The 17949-nt window shown below is 40.2% G+C and overlaps 1 protein-coding gene across 1 annotated transcript in view; it reads right to left on the bottom strand.

Annotated features, from left to right (window-relative positions):
- The window catches only part of LOC126234857 (POU domain, class 3, transcription factor 3-like), a 77212-nt gene that overhangs the window by 32898 nt on the left and 26365 nt on the right, over window positions 1-17949 (bottom strand). Inside the window, exon 2 of the mRNA XM_049943599.1 lies at window positions 416-543. Within this exon, the coding sequence (XP_049799556.1) occupies window positions 416-543 (128 nt within the window). The remainder of the gene's footprint in view (window positions 1-415; window positions 544-17949) is intronic.

Raw genomic sequence — 17949 nt, 5'->3', positions numbered from 1 at the left:
TTTAATGTGAATGCTTGCAACACTGAATAAGGAAAAGAGTTTCTTAGTTACAGCAAGTAATCAGTAAGTGAAAGATGTAACATCGTTAGTAATAACATGAATTAGATTTACATTTTTTTTTTCTAATTCAACGAGGCACATACAGAGAACAATAGAAGCAGGTGCAGTGAAAATATCACCAGTAGCAACTGCATCAGTAACTAGTCGTGTTAGTAGTCGTCTCGTATTTATAGGTATATAATCCATCTGAGTCAGTAACTACTGGTGTCTACACACGCACATTGACGCAGTTTTATATTTCACTGAATCGAAAGTCATGGCAAGCTGAAGCTTGGAAACCACATAGTCACTTCAGACATATCTTGGCACAAGTGCCATAATTTTTTTTCATCTCCCTCATCATTTTCACCATTACCAACACTATCACCACTACCACATCTTCCATATCATACTCATTTTCTCCTTCTCCACCACCACCACCACCACATCCTCCTCCTCCTCCTCCTCCTCCTCCTCCTCCTCCTCCTCCTGCACTTCCAGCTTCTGCTTTTGTAAACACATTTATTTTTTTGACTTAGTTCTGGTCTGTCTTGTCCTTTGGGAATTGGTGCTCTGATCTCGGTCAAGAAACGAGTTTAAGTACACTTTCCAGTAAAAAGTCAGCTTCAGCTTGCTTGTTTCCCCACCAGGACCAGTCTGCTCCAGATATTTCGTTGAGACTTCAGCACTAGACATTAAAGACTAATCTTTCATCTAATGGAACTGAGATACATGTTGACAAACACATGATGTCATCAAAAGCACTGAACTGTAGTGATGTCATATGAGGTAAATGACCTTGAGTGCATGAAACAATCACTATTATGCATAATTTAAGTAATTAATGCTGGAAATCGGCGAAATTGTACTTCAATACAGTGTATCAGCTTCCTCAAAAAATGTATCAACTTTTCCCACAATGAATGTATTATAAGCTTACGAATATCACAGTTTGTAAGTTTTCAAACAATAAACAGCTTTCGTCATCTACCTTGCAAGATGGATAGCCCCTGGAGCATGAATTTGTGAGAGAGTTCTCAGTTAATTCTGAAAACTAAATAACTGTCTCTGTGCTGCTGCTGTTCTCTCTATCTGGATGGGTATGAGGACTCAGAGACACAGGCCTGCACTTCTAAAACTTATCTTTTTTTCTAAAAGTGATTTCGTGTATATCATGTCTGCAAGAGACCTTATTTCAGCCAAAAGACATGCATAGTGTCGGTATTTAATACTGTTGCATCAAAGACTAATGCAATAACACAAGACTGAAAACTCCGTTCAGCGAGAATTTTACTTCTATAGTAAGTTCAGCGTCCAAAAATGCATAAGGTGAGAACACCAAATTATTCATTGTTGTTTCTCTAAATAGTATTTGTAGCTCTCATAAATGTTAACAAAGAAAAAATGGATGTGTAATGCAGGTAATGCTGTTTGAATTGTGAGGTGTAAATTCAGAACATATTCTTTCAATTTCGAAATGACATGACATGGATGTGCATTCACAGTAAGGTTCTCTGAAGAAAATATTCACAGCACTCTACATACACACAGAAGACTGCTCGAGGCGATCACGCAGCGTTTTTTGAATGACAGACGCACAGCTCAGCTTTTGTTGGATACGCATGCATCTGACGGCCATCGTGCTGCAGCAGCAACGTAGCCTGCCATGTTCAAAAGTACATGAATTTTGCGACACGTTCAGAAGTGTCCAAACGATCTGAATTTTGAGTAAATTGGCGCTATGTTGAATAGTTTTCCGAACGATTTCTTGGATTCTTCATTTGTGTGGGCATAGTGTCCATAGTTGCTTTATAATTCAGGAGGGTATTTTTGATCCGTAGCTGCAACTACAAAAATGCGCGATTTTTCACCAGACGCGTTTCGCTTTATTGAGGTAAAGCATCATCAGTGGTCTGTAATTAAGTTTTTTTACATTTTGATTCGCTTTTTAGATCGAAAAACAGTTCGTTAAAAATAGGTTGGTTTGTACTTACGTCTGCTAGCACATTGTTTTTCTGTGTTAGACACTGATAATTTTCGTCTACTTCTGCAGCACTATGCATTTCTCACAACACACTTTTATGCACACCACTGTATTTTTGTTTTCGTACTTCAAGTATGTGTTGGTGTTCGTGTTTTGTAGTGTTGTCAACATAACCTTTCCACTACTTTGTCTTTGACCTACAAATATTCTTTTTTAAATTAGATTATTGTATGTGTGTGATTCTATTTAAGTAAGTTTCTGTGTTCTGTATGTTTATATGTGTCAGAGTAGAGAAGAATAGCGATGGAGATTTCTTTTTTTTTTTTTTTTTTTTGGTGGGGGGGGAGAGAAACCATGATGAGTTGACAGTGTGATGGAGTGTGGATTAGAGGAGGTGAGGAGCGAGAGGTGAAATGAAACTGAGTCGGAGAGTGTGGGTGAGGGGAAGGGTTGTGGGAGAGTGGGGGGGGGGGTGAAGGATGGAAAAGGATCTTTTTTCCATGTGATTTCATCCATTGTTCTATATAGAGTCTGGTTTCCAATATTTATCTGATCATTGAACAACTGTTTATTTTGTATTAGTGCTTTTTGTATGTGGAAATTTTCTGGGAAAGGAAGGAGGTGTCTATCTTTACTGATATTCATATCGTTTTCAATATTGGTTGGTCTATGGTGTTCTTTTTTTAGATGATTCGCAAATATTGGATGACTTGTACTGTGCTTGAATGCTCCGATGTGTTCTTTATATCTTGTCAAAAGTCCTGCCAGTCATTCCAATGAATATCTTCTCAATCTCTGCAATTGAGCTGATAGATACCACATTGTTGGTATCTGCCTAGTTTTGATTTTAGTTTTGGGATGTGCTTTTGTATGGAATTGTTTGTTTTGTAAGCAATGTTTATGTGTCGTTTTTTGAATATGTTTCCTATTTTATGAGCGAATTTACTGTGGTAGATCATTTTATGTCATTTTTTGTTGTAGTGCAAGTTGTACAAGTTAGTGTGTTTTGGTTAGTTTTCTTTCTTATTTGTCCCTTTATTTTTTGTTTAGTTTGTCTACTATTGTTTCTTTGTGTCCATTTTTTATTACTGTGTTTTATATATTTCTTTTATATATTTGTTGACAATGCTGATGTCTCTATAGACCATTTTAGAAAGTTCTGGGTAGCTCATACTTTTTTCTGACTCGGTTTGGCATTATATGACATCCACATGCCGATTCTTTTGGGAACGATGCGTCAAGACTAAGTTCGCTGACTGTGCATTTTGGAAGCCTGAACTGTCTGAAGAAACACACATGCGTTTTTGCTGAGACAGCAATATATGATATGCTTGGGGATTGAAAACGAATTGATTCAATAAGTACATTTGCTTGTGAGAACAAGTGGGCGATTGCTCCCTCAGCAGATAAATGTGTATAAAGAATAGACCATTACTAGCAGAAAGCAAGTCAAGGGTGTTTGCTGCTGTCTTCTTTATGTATGTCATCGAGAGATTTTGTGACAGAAATACATAACCACTTTCAGTATGAAGGATGTCACTAGATGTGTTCTGAATTTTTATATACCTTTTTTATTCCACAGTATTCTGGAATTCCTTTTCTTATTCTTGTAGATAAAAAGTAATCTGCAGGGAGACGTATATTGAACGACACCAGATTATCGGCGTTGCTGTCCTGTGTGACGAAAATGAATAAAATTATAATATTTTCTGCTATATCTGACGAACAACCAGTGAGACCATTAATTGTTAAATGGAAATGAATGTATATCACAAGTTGTGAAGTCAGGAGCGTCTATTAAAGCATTATGTTCTGCCATTCAATTGCTGTTGAAAGAGGACATCGACTGCAAAACGCTGGTTGTGTGCCAAGATGGCTTCAACAATCTGGAAGAAATTATCACTGAGAATATCACAATACTATAGCTGGAAGACTTCTGATTCAACACTGCACACGAAAAAGTGGAATCTGATGCAGGTTCTAATGCTACATATTTCTTTTTCGAGTGGATTAAATCAAAATATATATGTAAATGTCTTTGTACAGTTCATAAGAAATGTGGAGAAAAATGTCACAATTTGAATGTAATTGAATACTACTTGTTTCCAAAACAATTATTAGCATATTTACACCATATTTCCATGATATTTCACAGGCTGCCTTTAGTTTTCAGACTGATGATTTTATCTATCAATATCAACATAGCTACAAGCAATACAACATGAATGTGAGAAATAAGATTGATGCTCCACCTCATATTAAACTGAACTGCATACATTATAAAAGAGAATGAGTTTGTTTATTTTTATCCAGTAAAGTCAACTACAAGTCATATCATTTTTACATTGTCCTGACGCCATGCTAAAATTTTAATTTGACTAGCACAATATAGTTGTTGTCTATTCGTAAGATGACATTCTGTGTGTATGTGCGTGTGTGGAAAGTGACTGGTTGAAAAAATTTTCACAATTTTAAATTTACCAACGAATACCGCATTTAAAATTTCATAAACTTCCCACAAATTTCCAGATTTTCCACCTTCATCTCCTGATGGAGTCATAATGATGACATCATCAGAAAAGGAGTTATGGATTATGACATCACTGTATGGTCAATGGCCTAGATCAGTGTCAAAGGGTTGGGTCATGTGACACTGTAAATGTAATCAAAGTATGCCAGAATGCCTATAGCCGTACTACTGCTGTTATTAAGACATGTTAGGAATTTGTGGGTGTAAGTGGAAAATAAATTATGTACAATCTACGGCAAACGAATCATTCCTCTCATGTCTTCCTTCATACATACAAACAATAGGGCGGTAAAATTATCTGAATCGCTATGAACAGAGATAATCACTCATCCAACACAGCTGATTTACAAGAATAACGGTGAGTTTAAGGCCGTCAGCTTATGGAGTAGGAAATATTACCTTTAATTATTGACTTTTCCTCATACCATTTTCGAGTCAATGATGCCGTTGTGAATTTTTTTTGACGTATCTTATAAAACAATCGTTAATTTTGCCAACTTGGGCTGTGCAGTTCTATAGAAGGAGATTGTAAATACCAAGATTTCGATGTAATTATTGCGGCTCTGTCTGGTGTAGGCAGGAGATCGTAAATACCAAGATTTATAATGTGATTATTGCGGCTGGATCTGGTGTAGGCAGTGTGGCGTAGTGGTTACCATCACTGGTTGGTGGACTGTGGGTCACTGGATGAAATCAGACCTCCACAAATTAATGTTGTTTTATTTTTATCGGAATGTTATTTTAATATCTTTTGTTTGTAATATTTGTATATTATGGAATATTCTAAATTTATATAAATGCCAGCGTTCTGGAATATTCAATGTTTGTACAAATAGCGGTAGTCTTGTGCAGGATTTCAGTTCTGTTATGGCTGAACAACGGTGTCAGTAATAAACGTACTTTCAGTTCTAAGTGCCGTGTGTCATTAATGACTCTGCCATCGGATTTGGACTTGAAAGGGGTTTCGACGTGACAATATTATCTGGAGTATGAGGACCCCTACGTTACTGTCAGTAATCTCTATGTTACACGGCAATAGATATCTAATCTTTCTAGCAACAAACTATCATGTGCTTGTAGAGTCTTGTCGTCCGTGCCGTTAGCCATGCTGGAGTGAGGCAAAACGTTTCAATCACTACGTTTGGATTAATAATTACTTACCTAACAAGCTGCGACAAAATCACGGATTAAAACAGTAAAAAATACATTTCTTTTATTTCCGTCAATGATCACAAAACTTTTGGCTCTTAGACTAACGGTTTCGGTCATCAGCGACCACCTTCAGATATGAAAAACACAACCAATCAGGATGATGCTTTTCATTCGTATAATGGACAAATTTTACAATCTTCCTTGCAATCGGTAAGGAAAGAGTAAGAGAGGCTTGGATAATTTTCCGACGATCTTTGGATCTCCATTCAAAATTCAGCATAGTTATCAGAGACTGTCCTCTAGGAGAGATATACTAGACGCAACGCTAAAACAGTATGAAACTTTCTGGCAGATTAAAACTGTGTGCCCGATCGAGACTCGAACTCGGGACCTTTACCTTTCGCGGGCAAGTGCTCTACCATCTGAGCTACCGAAGCACGACTCACGCCTGGTCCTCACAGCTTTACTTCTGCCAGTATCTCGTCTCCTACCTTCCAAACTTTACAGAAGCTCTCCTGCGAACCTTGCAGAACTAGCACTCCTGGAAGAAACGATAGTGCGGAGACATGGCTTAGCCACAGCCTGCAGAGTGAAAATCTCATTCTGGAAACATCCCCCAGGCTGTGGCTAAGCCATGTCTCCACAGTATCCTTTCTTTCAGGAGTGCTAGTTCTGCAAGGTTCGCAGGAGAGCTTCTGTAAAGTTTGGAAGGTAGGAGACGAGATACTGGCAGAAGTAAAGCTGTGAGGACCGGGCGTGAGTCGTGCTTCGGTAGCTCAGATGGCAGCCGGCACGGTAGCTCAGCGTGTTTGGTCAGAGGGTTAACTGCCCTCTGTAATAAAAAAACTGAATTCACTGATCAACAAGGAACTAAAACGGGTGTCTTACGTTACCTATTCTTGTGTTTCCCATTTTATTCTTATCTCATGAAGACTAAGTGTATTTCTTATATACTTTTCGAATCCTTCTTAAATATATGCCTGCATTCATTTTTGATCGTATGTTTGTAGAACTCACTGTAGCTAGATTTTTATTTTAATATTCTGCATCGTTGTGCAGAGTAAATTTTAAAAAGTCTCAATTATCAACTCTGTCAGGTGTATTCGCGAAGTTTCGTACCATAGAGAATCAATAGCTTAATGAATAACTAAATGACACATAAACCTACAAAGATTGGGACTGATAAGATCTAAATCCACTGCCACTGACGTTTTCAACGATGAAGACGAAAGAAAGAGAATGCGTACTACGATAATTGACCTTGTTTTGAGATCGTAAGTAAAACAAACTGTACTCAAGTCGAGAGACGCAAGGTAACGTATGATCTCTCGTAAGGTAAAAATATAACACGAGCTCGTATAATCATTTTATGTGCATGAGCTCTACAAATGTCGATTATCACCAGCAAGATTCTGCAGAAATGTCACTAAAATGTGAAAACCGTTTTCGCGATGTTTGTTAGGAGCGATGATGACAACAAGAATTTTTTTATAATCCTAGCGCTATCTTGCAGGTACCGAATTTGCATCACGTGTTGTAACCAGGTTCTCATGGAAACGGAAACCGTCACGGTATGCGCTTCTGGCGTAGTCTCTACAGTTTGTATCTGCATTCATGAAGCGTTTATGTTATTCCGCACATTCGATTTCAGTTCAGATTCTAAACGGGCGTTTTTGAACAGATGTATTCAGCGCGCGGTGTGCGGGAACGTCTGCTATTGTGCAGATATTAATTTCGAGAGTGCGACAATGGGAAACTATTCCAGCGATTTGGAGGAATGCTTATATACTGCTAAATTGCGTTCGGTTGTGGTTGCTCGTTTCGAGACCGAATATTCTGTAGAAGTAATATTAGCCGAACGCAAAGGTCAGAGCTTAAAGTACCTCCTACAATTTAGGTCGTTATAAAAAGAGTAATAATTGAACGGAAAAGAACAGCAGAGGCGTCAGATACTCGCTTTGCTGAAGAAACCGTAGTGACATGTGACTGAAGCGGAAAATGAGGAGAAAACTGAAATCAGATTGGAAAGTCAGGGATTTAAACCAGTCTTTTCCTTTAAGGGAGTCGTGATTTTAGCAGTGCACTGTTTCAATTGTTTTAGAATATTACTTTCAACGCTACTTTGGCTTTTAAGTTTATTTTTGTTATCAGTCTTCTGACTGCTCTGATGTGGCCTGCCATGAATTCCTCTCCTGTGCCAACATTTTCATCTCAGAAAACACTTGCAACCGACGTATGCTGGACGTATTCCTATTTTAGTCTTCCTCTGCAGTTTTCACCCTCTGCAGCTCCCTACAGCGCCATGGAAGTTATTCCCCGATGTCTTAGTATATGTCCTTTCATCCTTTCTTCTTGTCAATGTTTCCCATATATTCCTTTCCTCACCTATTCTTCGGAGAACCTTCTCATTTCTTGCCTTATCAACTCCCCTCATGTTCAACATTCGTCTGTATCATCACATCTGAAATGCTTCGATTCTCTTCTTTTCCTGTTTTCCCACAGTCCATGTTTCACTACCATACAATGCTGTGCACCAAATGCATATTCTCAGAAATTTCTTCCTCGAACTAAGGCCAGTGTTTAATACCAGTATACTTTTCTTGGCCAGGAAGGCTTATTTTGATGTGCTAGTCTGCTTTTTATGTCCTCCTTGCTCCATCCATCATGTATTATTTTGCATCCTAGGTAGCAGGTTTCCTTAACTTCATCTGCTTCTGGATCCCCAATTCTGATGTTACGTTTCTCGCTGTTTTCATTTCTGGTACTTCAAGTTAGTTTCTCCTTCTTCGACTTATTCTCAATACATATTGTATACTCATTAGACTGCTCATTCTATTCAACACCCCAGTGATTCTTTCTCAATTTCACTGAGGATAGCAATATCATCATCTAGTATTATCATTATATTCATCTTGAATTTTAATTTCACTCTTGAACCCTTCTTTTATTCCCACCATTGCTTCTTCGACGTATACATTGAACAGTAGGGCAAAAGATTACTTCCTGTCTCATCCTACACTCTTTTTAATCCGAGCACTTCGATCTTGGTCTTCCACTCACCTTTTTTCCTCTTGGCTCTTGGAAATATTGTGTATTAACCGATTTTCCCTATAGTTTACCCCGATTTTTCTCAGAATTTCGAACGTCTTGCACCACTCGATACTGTCGAATGCTTTTCTCAGCTCGACCGATCCTATGAACGTGTCTTGATTTTTCTTTAGTTTTGCTTCCATTACCGAACGCAACGCCAGGATGCCTCTGTGGCGACTTTATATTTTCTGAAACCAAACTGATCATCATCTAACAGATCCTCAATTTTCTTTTCCTTTCTTCTGTGTATTATTCTCGTCAGCAACTTGGATGCATGAGCTATAAAGCAGACTGACCGATAATTCTCGCACTTGTGAGGATCATGTTGTTCCGAAAATCTGATGGTATATCGCCAGTCTCATACATTCTACACACCAACGTGAATAGCCGTTTTGTACTACTTCCCCCAATGATTTTAGACATATTAATATGATATTATCTATCCCTTTTGACTTATCTTAAGTCATCCAAAGCTCTTTTAAATTCTTACTAATATTGGATCCCCTATCTCTTCCCCACCTTCTCCTGTTCCTTTTTCTGTCTTCTCTCCTCATAGACGCCTTCAATGTGCTCTTTCCATCTATACGCGCTCTCTTCTGCACTTCATAGTGGAATTCCCATTGTACTTTTAATGTTACTGCTTGCTGCTAACTTCTCCAGGGGTTCTTTTGAGTAAGACTTTGTAAACATCAAACATTTTTTATTGATTGTACAGGGTGTTTCAAAAAGGTTCATCTGACTTCACATGACTATATCCAATATATGACTGAAGACAGAAACTTGAAACGGGTTTTTATGCAGTCTAACTATTAGTTTACCTTGGTGCCATTTTAAGTCGGCAGTTCATGTGTTCGTCAGCCACTCTGCTGATCGGTTCGGTAGCCGAGCGGAGCAGCCTCGTTATCAAAGAGACCCCCCGCGTTATTCTGTAAGCATTTCGGAAGCGATACCAATGAAAGACAAGCGGCCACAGATTCGCGCATGCGCTACAAAATAAACTTCAGTTGTATGTAAACGCAGGGTTTCGTACTATGCAACCAAAATAAAGAGGAAATTATTTAAATAGCATTATTTTTTAACACAGCATGCAAGTTACACTAGTGGTACAATCTTATACCACCGATGCCAAAGAAGAAGAAGAAAATATCGGTTCTATTAGTTTATCAAAAGAAAGGATCGGAAACTTGTTTCGCAGATAATTGATGCACTAAGCTAAAGTTGATTTTCTGACACGTAGTCTTATCTCTAATATAAAGACGCCATGTTCAGTGAGGGTGGGTGCTTCAAACGACATCTTTGGTTATAAACACCAGTGTGACCCATACTTCAGTACTGCTCGAAAGTTTGGGATCCCCATCGTGTCGGATTACAGAAAGACATCGAAGTAATTCAGGGGCGTGCTGTTAGATTTGTTACTGGTAGGTTCGGTCAACACACAAGTATTACGGAAATCTTTCCTGAACACATCTCAGCCTCTGGAGAGGAAGTGACGTTATTTACGCAAAACACTATTTAGAAAATTTAGAGAACCGGCATTTGAAGCTGACTGCGGAACGATTATATTGCCGGCAACGTACATTTCATGTAGACAGTGCGAAGACAAAATAGAGAAATCGGAACCTTTCGGAGACATGCAGACAGTCGTTTCTCTACGTGTGACCGGGACACGAAAGGAAATGACTAGTAGCGGTAGAAAGTACCCTCCGTCGTGCACCATACGGTGATTTTGGGGAATATGTACGTAGATGCAGACTTAGTATTCTGTAACCTTTTCTGATACGTAAGGATTTGCTACCCCGACGTGGCTGCAGTCTCAGTACGAATGAACTCAATACCGTGGATACAGCAAGATTATTTGTAGGGGGAGGGGATTCTGATAAATTAAAGTAGACCATCATACAGTATCCATGATGAAGTACACAGATGTTCACTGTGAACGATCTTAGTTCAGGTATGAACGCACCTAGAACATGTCCAGTCAGAGGTAGCAGCTAGCGAACCAGGTGCTGTGTCGCGTCCACTGCAGCAACTCACTAGACGATTGAAGGAAAGAAGTTAATATTTCTATGACGCACACTAGTTCTTTATACGGTTTCGTAGATATCCAAGCAATCTGAGACCATGAGTGGAGACAGAGTCGCCTTTCGCACTAAAGAAACCAGCGGGACAGGTCAGGCTCTGCCCCCGACGCCGTTTGTCGCCCTGGAGGCAGGGCGGCGGTCTGGAACTCTAATAAAAGGGAGCCGCGCGCGGAGGACGGGGTAGCTGGAGAGTGGGGGGGGGGGGGGGGGGGGGCAAATGGTGGCCGCGGGCATATGGGGCCGTCACACGGCGCTGAAGCAGGGTACTGCGTCCGGCAACCGGCTGTGGCTGCTTCTCCGGGATGCCCGAATCTTTTCGCAGGACTTTGAGTCTAAACTAAATCTTCTCCAGTTTTGTTCGTTAGTATTTATGTTACGGCACTCCTTCCATGAGAAAAATTCTGAATAACCAAAGCAATGATAACGTTCTACGAGTCGGAGCGTGGAATTTCATAAGACTGATCGTGGTGGGGAAGCTAGAAAATCTGAAAAGTGAAATGCTAAGGCTGAGGCTAGATATAGTAGAGTTCAGTGAAGTGAAATGGAAAGAAGACAAGGATTTCTGGTCAAATGAGTACAGGGTATGATATAACGGGACTAGCACCCGTTATGAACAGGATGGTAGGGCAGAGACTCTGGTGCTGTGAATAGTTCAGTTATAGGTTTGTTCTCATCAGAATCGACAGCAATCCTACACCGGCAACGTTAGTTGAGGTATACATGCCGACGTCGCAAGTCGAAGATGAAGACATACAGGGAGTAACTGCAGGTATTAAATAGGTAATTCAGTACGTAAAGGGAGATGAGAATCTAATAGCCATGGGGTCTGAAATGCGGTTGTAGCGGAAGGAGTAGACGAATGGATTACGGGAGACACGAAATGAGAGAGGAGAAAGACTTATTGTGTCTGTAATAAATTTAAGTTAGTAATAACATATAGTACGTGTAGCGAATACTCTGCTCAAGAATCACAGGAGGAGTAGGTGTACTTGGAAACGGCAGGGAGCTAATGGAAGATTTCAGTTAGATTACATCATGGTCAGACAGAGATTCCGAAATCAGATACTGGAGCGTTTAGACTTACACAGGAGCAGATACAGACTCAGGTCACAATGTAGTAGTGATGAAGAGTAGACTGAAGTTTAAGAGATTAGTCAGGAAGAATCAATACGCAAAGAAGTGGAATACGGAAATAGTAAGGAATGAAAAGACATGCTTGAAGTTTTCTAAGGCTATAGGTACTAGAATAAGGAATAGCTCTATAGGCAGTACACTCGAAGAGGAATGGATATCTCTAAGAAGAACTATCACAGAATTTGGATAGAGAAACGTAGATACAAAGAAGGCAACTACGAAGAAACCATGGGTAGCAGAATAAATACTGCAGTTGATCGGTGAAAGAAGGAAGTAGAAAAATATTCAGCGAAATTCAGGAATGCGGATTACAAGTTGCTTAGGAATAAAATAAATAGGAAATGCAACGAAGCTAAGGAGAAGTGGCTGCGTGAAAACTGTGAAGAAATCGAAAAACCAAATGGCTGTCGGAATAGCTGACTCAGCATATAGAAAAGTTAAAAAGCCTTAACGTGAAATTAAAAGCATAGGTGCTAACATTAAGAGCGCAGTGGGAGTCCCACTGCTAATTGCGGAGGAGACAACAGATAGATGGAAAGAGAACACTGAGGCCTCTGTGAGGGGGAAGATTTGTCTGATGTGATAGAAGAAGAAAAAGGAGTACATATGGAACAGATAGGAGATCCAGTATTAGAACCAGAATTTAAAAGAGCTTTAGCAGACTTAAGATCAACTAAGGCGGAAGGGATGGACAAAATTCTATCATAATTGCTAAAATCATTGGGGAAAGTGGTTGGGGAAAGTGGCAGCAACACGACCGTTCACTTTGGTGTGTAGAATGTATGAGTCTGGCGATATACCATCTTACTTTCGGAAAAATATCGTCCACATTACTCCTTTTCCATAAGGAAAATACTCTGAGAGGCCGATTCACCAGGCTATGGAGTTCGACCGTCCTCGGAGGTGCATGAAGAGGGGCATATATTGTGACCATTATTCCATATGCTGGGGGCATATCGTTTACGACCGGAAGAATTGTGAAGGAGTTTTGACTATAATAGTGTGTTCCCTCTACCTTCCAAGATTAGGGCTCTACTCGGCTCTGTAGAAGATGATTTGGGGCTTACAAGGCCTGGCATATATAAAATTCCGTGTCAGCGTGGGAAGGCTTAAATCGGTTGTTCGATTCGCACAGTTCAGAACAGATGATTGGATCAGCGCCATCATACTAGGCTACAACAGCCGAAAACATCGGCAGTAGCAGAACATTGCTTTAACGAGGGACACGGGATGAAATCTGATGAAACTGTGATAGCTTCCAATACTGTTTTTGGAACAGTGTTAATAAATAGGCAGTTAAAATTAGGTTGGCAGATAATTTGATTAATAGAGACAACGGGTTTCGTGCACCACACCGCATCAAAACAAAACTTGCTTCGGTGTGGCCATACCGAGTGTTCGAAAATAGTCTCTGAGTGCGATATATCGTTGCCACCGGTGTTGTATTAAGGGCGGCGCCACCCACCTAGTCTTGGAGGGCAGCAGTTGCGGTGGGCGGCGCATGCGCCATGTACACTACGGAGGCCTATACAGGGTTAGTCACCTAACATTACTGCTGGATATATTTCGTAAACCACATCAAATACTGACGAATCGATTCCACAGACCGAACGTGATATTCATGGTGAGATCTGTTCAATTTACGGAGAAAACGTTATGAGTGATGGAATGGTAAGAAAGCGGGTGAGAGCATTTAAAGATAGCCGCACAAATGTGCATGATGAACAACGGAGTCGGCGTCCTTCGGTTGTTAATGAAAATTTGGTGCAGGAAGTCGACAATAAGGTGAGAGAAAACAGACGCTTTACGATTTCCTCCTTGCGCGATGACTTTCCTAATGTTTCTCGTAGTGTTTTGTATGGCACTGTGGCCGAGCACTTGAATTACCGAAAATTGTGCTCACATTGGGTAACGAAAATGTTGACAGATGTTCACAAAACCAAACGTTTAGACAGTGCATTGACTTTCCTTGAGCGGTACCACAAAGACTGAGATGATTTTTTAAGCCAAGTTGTTACGAGCGATGAAACATGGGTGGCCTACGTCAAACCAGAATCAAAGCAACAGTCCATGGAAGTTGAGCAAGGGCATCGTTTTGCTGCAAGACAATGCCCGTCCATATGTGGCGAATCAGACCAAAGATCTCATCACATCTTTTCGATGGGAAACTCTAGATCATTCTCCGTACAGCCCCGATCTTGCGCCCAGTAACTACCATCTGTTCCAGCACTTTAAGAAACAGCTGGGCGGTCAGTGTCTTCAAGACGATGACGAAGTCCAAACAGTGCTGACGAAGTGGTTAACAAGTCAGGCGGCATACTTCTATGAGGCGGGTACTCAAAAACTGGTACAACGTTATGACAAGTGGCTAAATATTGACGGAAATTATGTAGAAAAGTAGATTAAGGTACAGGCTTTGATGTAAAAATAAAATTATTGAGATATCTTAGCACGTCTTTTTTTAATTTAAAAACGGTACTTACTTAAAAAACACGTCTCGTATTTTGGAATTTCGTGGAGCTGACTCTTGTGGAGTCTGCAATGAATTGGCGATATTGTGCAGACAGTGGGAACCTTGTCAGTTTCTCTTACTCTAGTATCCTGTCTGCACCGTGTTAATTCTAGCTGATCTGGATACTTAAACTACGTGTCGGTAGTATCGTTCTGCTGAATCCTGCAGAAGGCGGTGAGAATTTTTGCACTACTTACATTGTTCCCACAACATTGGTTGTGTTTTGTCAACTTTCTAATCAATAGCTACTGGACGTAACTAATTTATAAGTGTCTCTCCTTGTTTTACTTATGTTGGTTGCATATGATAAAAATCTATGGAACAGGTATATCTCTCCGTATGTTGTTCTTTGTTAACGTTTTGTAAAGGCAACCTTGATGACTGATGTTTTGTTAAAAAGCCAGGAAGCAGCCATTAGCTAGTGTGGCTTGTACCTGTGTGTTATTACAAGACGTATTCGAAAAGTAAGGCCCGATTAAGCGCGAAATGGAAACCAGTACGAAAATTCGATGGACCTTTACACAGATGTGTTGGGCAGTGTCTTTAGTGTGCCAGTCGATCAATTCACGACGTTTTTTTCAGTTCCGAGCGAAAAGTGATCACGTAGAGGTGCCTAAAACATCAGTGTCTCCCGCCAAGTATGTGGGTCTAGTGAGAGATCTCGCCTGAAGCTATGCAGCCCACATAACATTCAAGACAATTTTCAGCCGCATTCTGTAGGGCAGTGAAGACTCCCCTGCAGCGTTTTCGATGGGAAGCGTTTGATCACCCACAACACGGTCCTTAATTGGCTCCTTCCGTTGTTTTATCTCTGTTCACATGAACCGCTGGCTACAAAGACAACATTTTTGGCACAAACAACGAATGACGGACCAGCGTAGAGAATTGGTGGAAAGCACAGGCGGCTGCTTTCTGTGAAGAGGATAATAGAAAGTTTGTACAACGCCAGGACAAATGTCTAAGTCGGAGCGGCGACTATTTAGAGAGGTAGCTGGAAGGTGTGGATAACTGATGCGAATAAAAAATTTTAGCTTTTCACAGTGATTTTCATTTCGAGACCGATCGGACCTTACTTTCCGGACAGCATTCATGTTAGGAGCCGGGTTCTGAAGATACCTGGTTTTTAATTAGTCTTGTTGTAAGCTAGTTAGAGTTTTATTTGTCATGCTGTAAGGTAGTCAGAGATAATTATTACTTCTACATCTACATCTACATCTACATCTACATCCATACTCCGCAAGCCACCTGACGGTGTGTGGCGGAGGGTACCTTGAGTACCTCTACCGGTTCTCCTTTCTATTACAGCCTCGTATTGTTCGTGTAAAGAAAGATTGTCGGTATGCCTCTGTGTGGGCTGTAATCTCTCTGATTTTTTCCTCATGGTCTCTTCGTGAGATATACGTAGGAGGGAGCAATATACTGCTTGACTCCTCGGTGAAGGTATGTTCTCGAAACTTCAACAAAAGCCCCTACCGAGCTACTGAGCGTCTCTCCTCCAGAGCCTTCCAATGGAGATTATCTACCATCTCAGTAACGCTTTCGCGATTACTAAATAATCCTGTAACGAAGCGGGCTGCTCTCCGTTGGATCTTCTGTATCTCTTCTATGAACCCTATGTGGTACGGATCCCACACCGGTGAGCAGTATTCAAGCAGATGGCGAACAAGTGTACTGTAACCTACTTCCTTTGTTTTCGGACTGAATTTCCTTAGGATTCTTCCAATGTACCTCAGTCTGGCATCTGCTTTACCGACGATTGATGTTATATGGTCATTCCATTTTAGATCACTCCTAATGCCTACTCACAGATAATTTATGGAATTAACTGCTTCCAATTGCTGACCTGCTATATTGTAGCTAAATGATAAAGGATCTTCCTTTCTATGTATTCGCAGCATGCGTCAATTCGTTGCAGATCCTCCTGCATTTCGGTACATTTTTCCATTGTTACAGCCTCTCGATATACTACAGCATCATCCTCAAAAAGCCTCAGTGAACTTCCGATGTTATCCACAAGGTCAATTATATATATCGTGAATAGCAACGGTCCTACGACACTCCCCTGCCGCGCACCTGAAATCACTCTTACTTCGGAAGACTTCTCTCCATTGAGAATGACATGCTGCGTTCTGTTATCTAGGAACTCTTCAATCCAATTACACAATTGGTCTGATAGTCTATATGCTCTTACTTGGTTCATTAAACGACTGTGGGGAACTGTATCAAACGCCTTGCGGAAGTCAAGAAACACGGCATCTACCTGGCAACCCGTGTCTATGGCCCCCTGAGTCCCGTGGACGAATAGCGCGAGCTGGGTTTCAAACGATCATCTTTTTCGAAACCCATGCTGATTCCTACAGAGTAGATTTCTCGTCTGCAGAAAAGTCATTATACTCGAACATAATACGTGTTTCATAATTCTACAGCTGATCGACGTTAGAGATATAGGTCTATAGTTCTGCACATCTATTAGTTCCAGAAAATTTCTATTTAATTCTAAGCTGTCACTATTATTTTCTTACAACTACCGCTGCTTCTAATGAGATGCATCAACTCCTATTGGTAGATACTGTTTGAAAGGGCTGTGTTCCTGAGATTTACGTTATTTGGTATTTGTATATTTAATCTTTGAAGTTTAAAGTGTTCCCTATTTGAATTTATGTAATTGTTGTTGTTGCTTTCAAAATTTGTTTACTGAACTTTGCAGTAACGCCTTTTACAAGTTTTAATAATTTATACGGCAATTGCGAGTTTCTTCACCTGGAACTGTATTACGTTGAAATCCGCGTAAGTGCAGCGAAGTTTTCTAACTCGGCCTTTAACTTGTATAGTTGTAGCCCAATGAAATTGATGTCAGATCTGAAACCTTTTCCTGAGGTATAGTTAGTGTGTAAAGCTTGTGGTTTGCTTGTTTTCACATGTATCAGCATCACAATGTTAAACTGTTATTGTTTGTAGCATGTTGTCATAAATTTTAATATGAAGCACAGAGCACGTGTTATCCACCCTGTGGAAGATAAAACAAGGTTTCCGGATTCTAATATTGACGTTGGGATTCCTGTGTAACAAATTATTTTAAGCAAAATGTGTGATGCAATTTCGGCCCAGCACCTTACAACTTCCTCACCGCTTCTACTACTACAAAAGCTTTGGTAGTGTGAGTGAAGGTGACAAATAGTATAGGCCTTTTCTTGAAATTTTTCATTCAATTTATCATCGTCATTGAACGGCTTGCCTGTTTGGCAGTTTCACTGGCAATTCGTAAAATTACTTTCGTAATGACTTCACTCTCCTGAAAACGTCTCCTAAAAATGTTTTGCAGAAAACAAAGTCCATGTTTTAATTTTTCGAATTTCTGTTCACGTTACCTTGAATTTATGGAAATGTACATAATGCTTTTTCGCATAGTCACGACGAATACTGTATT

The sequence above is a fragment of the Schistocerca nitens genome, chromosome 2, assembly GCF_023898315.1.
Source record: "Schistocerca nitens isolate TAMUIC-IGC-003100 chromosome 2, iqSchNite1.1, whole genome shotgun sequence".
Lineage (NCBI taxonomy): Eukaryota > Metazoa > Arthropoda > Insecta > Orthoptera > Acrididae > Schistocerca > Schistocerca nitens.
The sequence above is the reverse complement of the archived record's forward strand: the minus strand, read 5'-3'. Positions and strand labels throughout refer to the sequence as shown.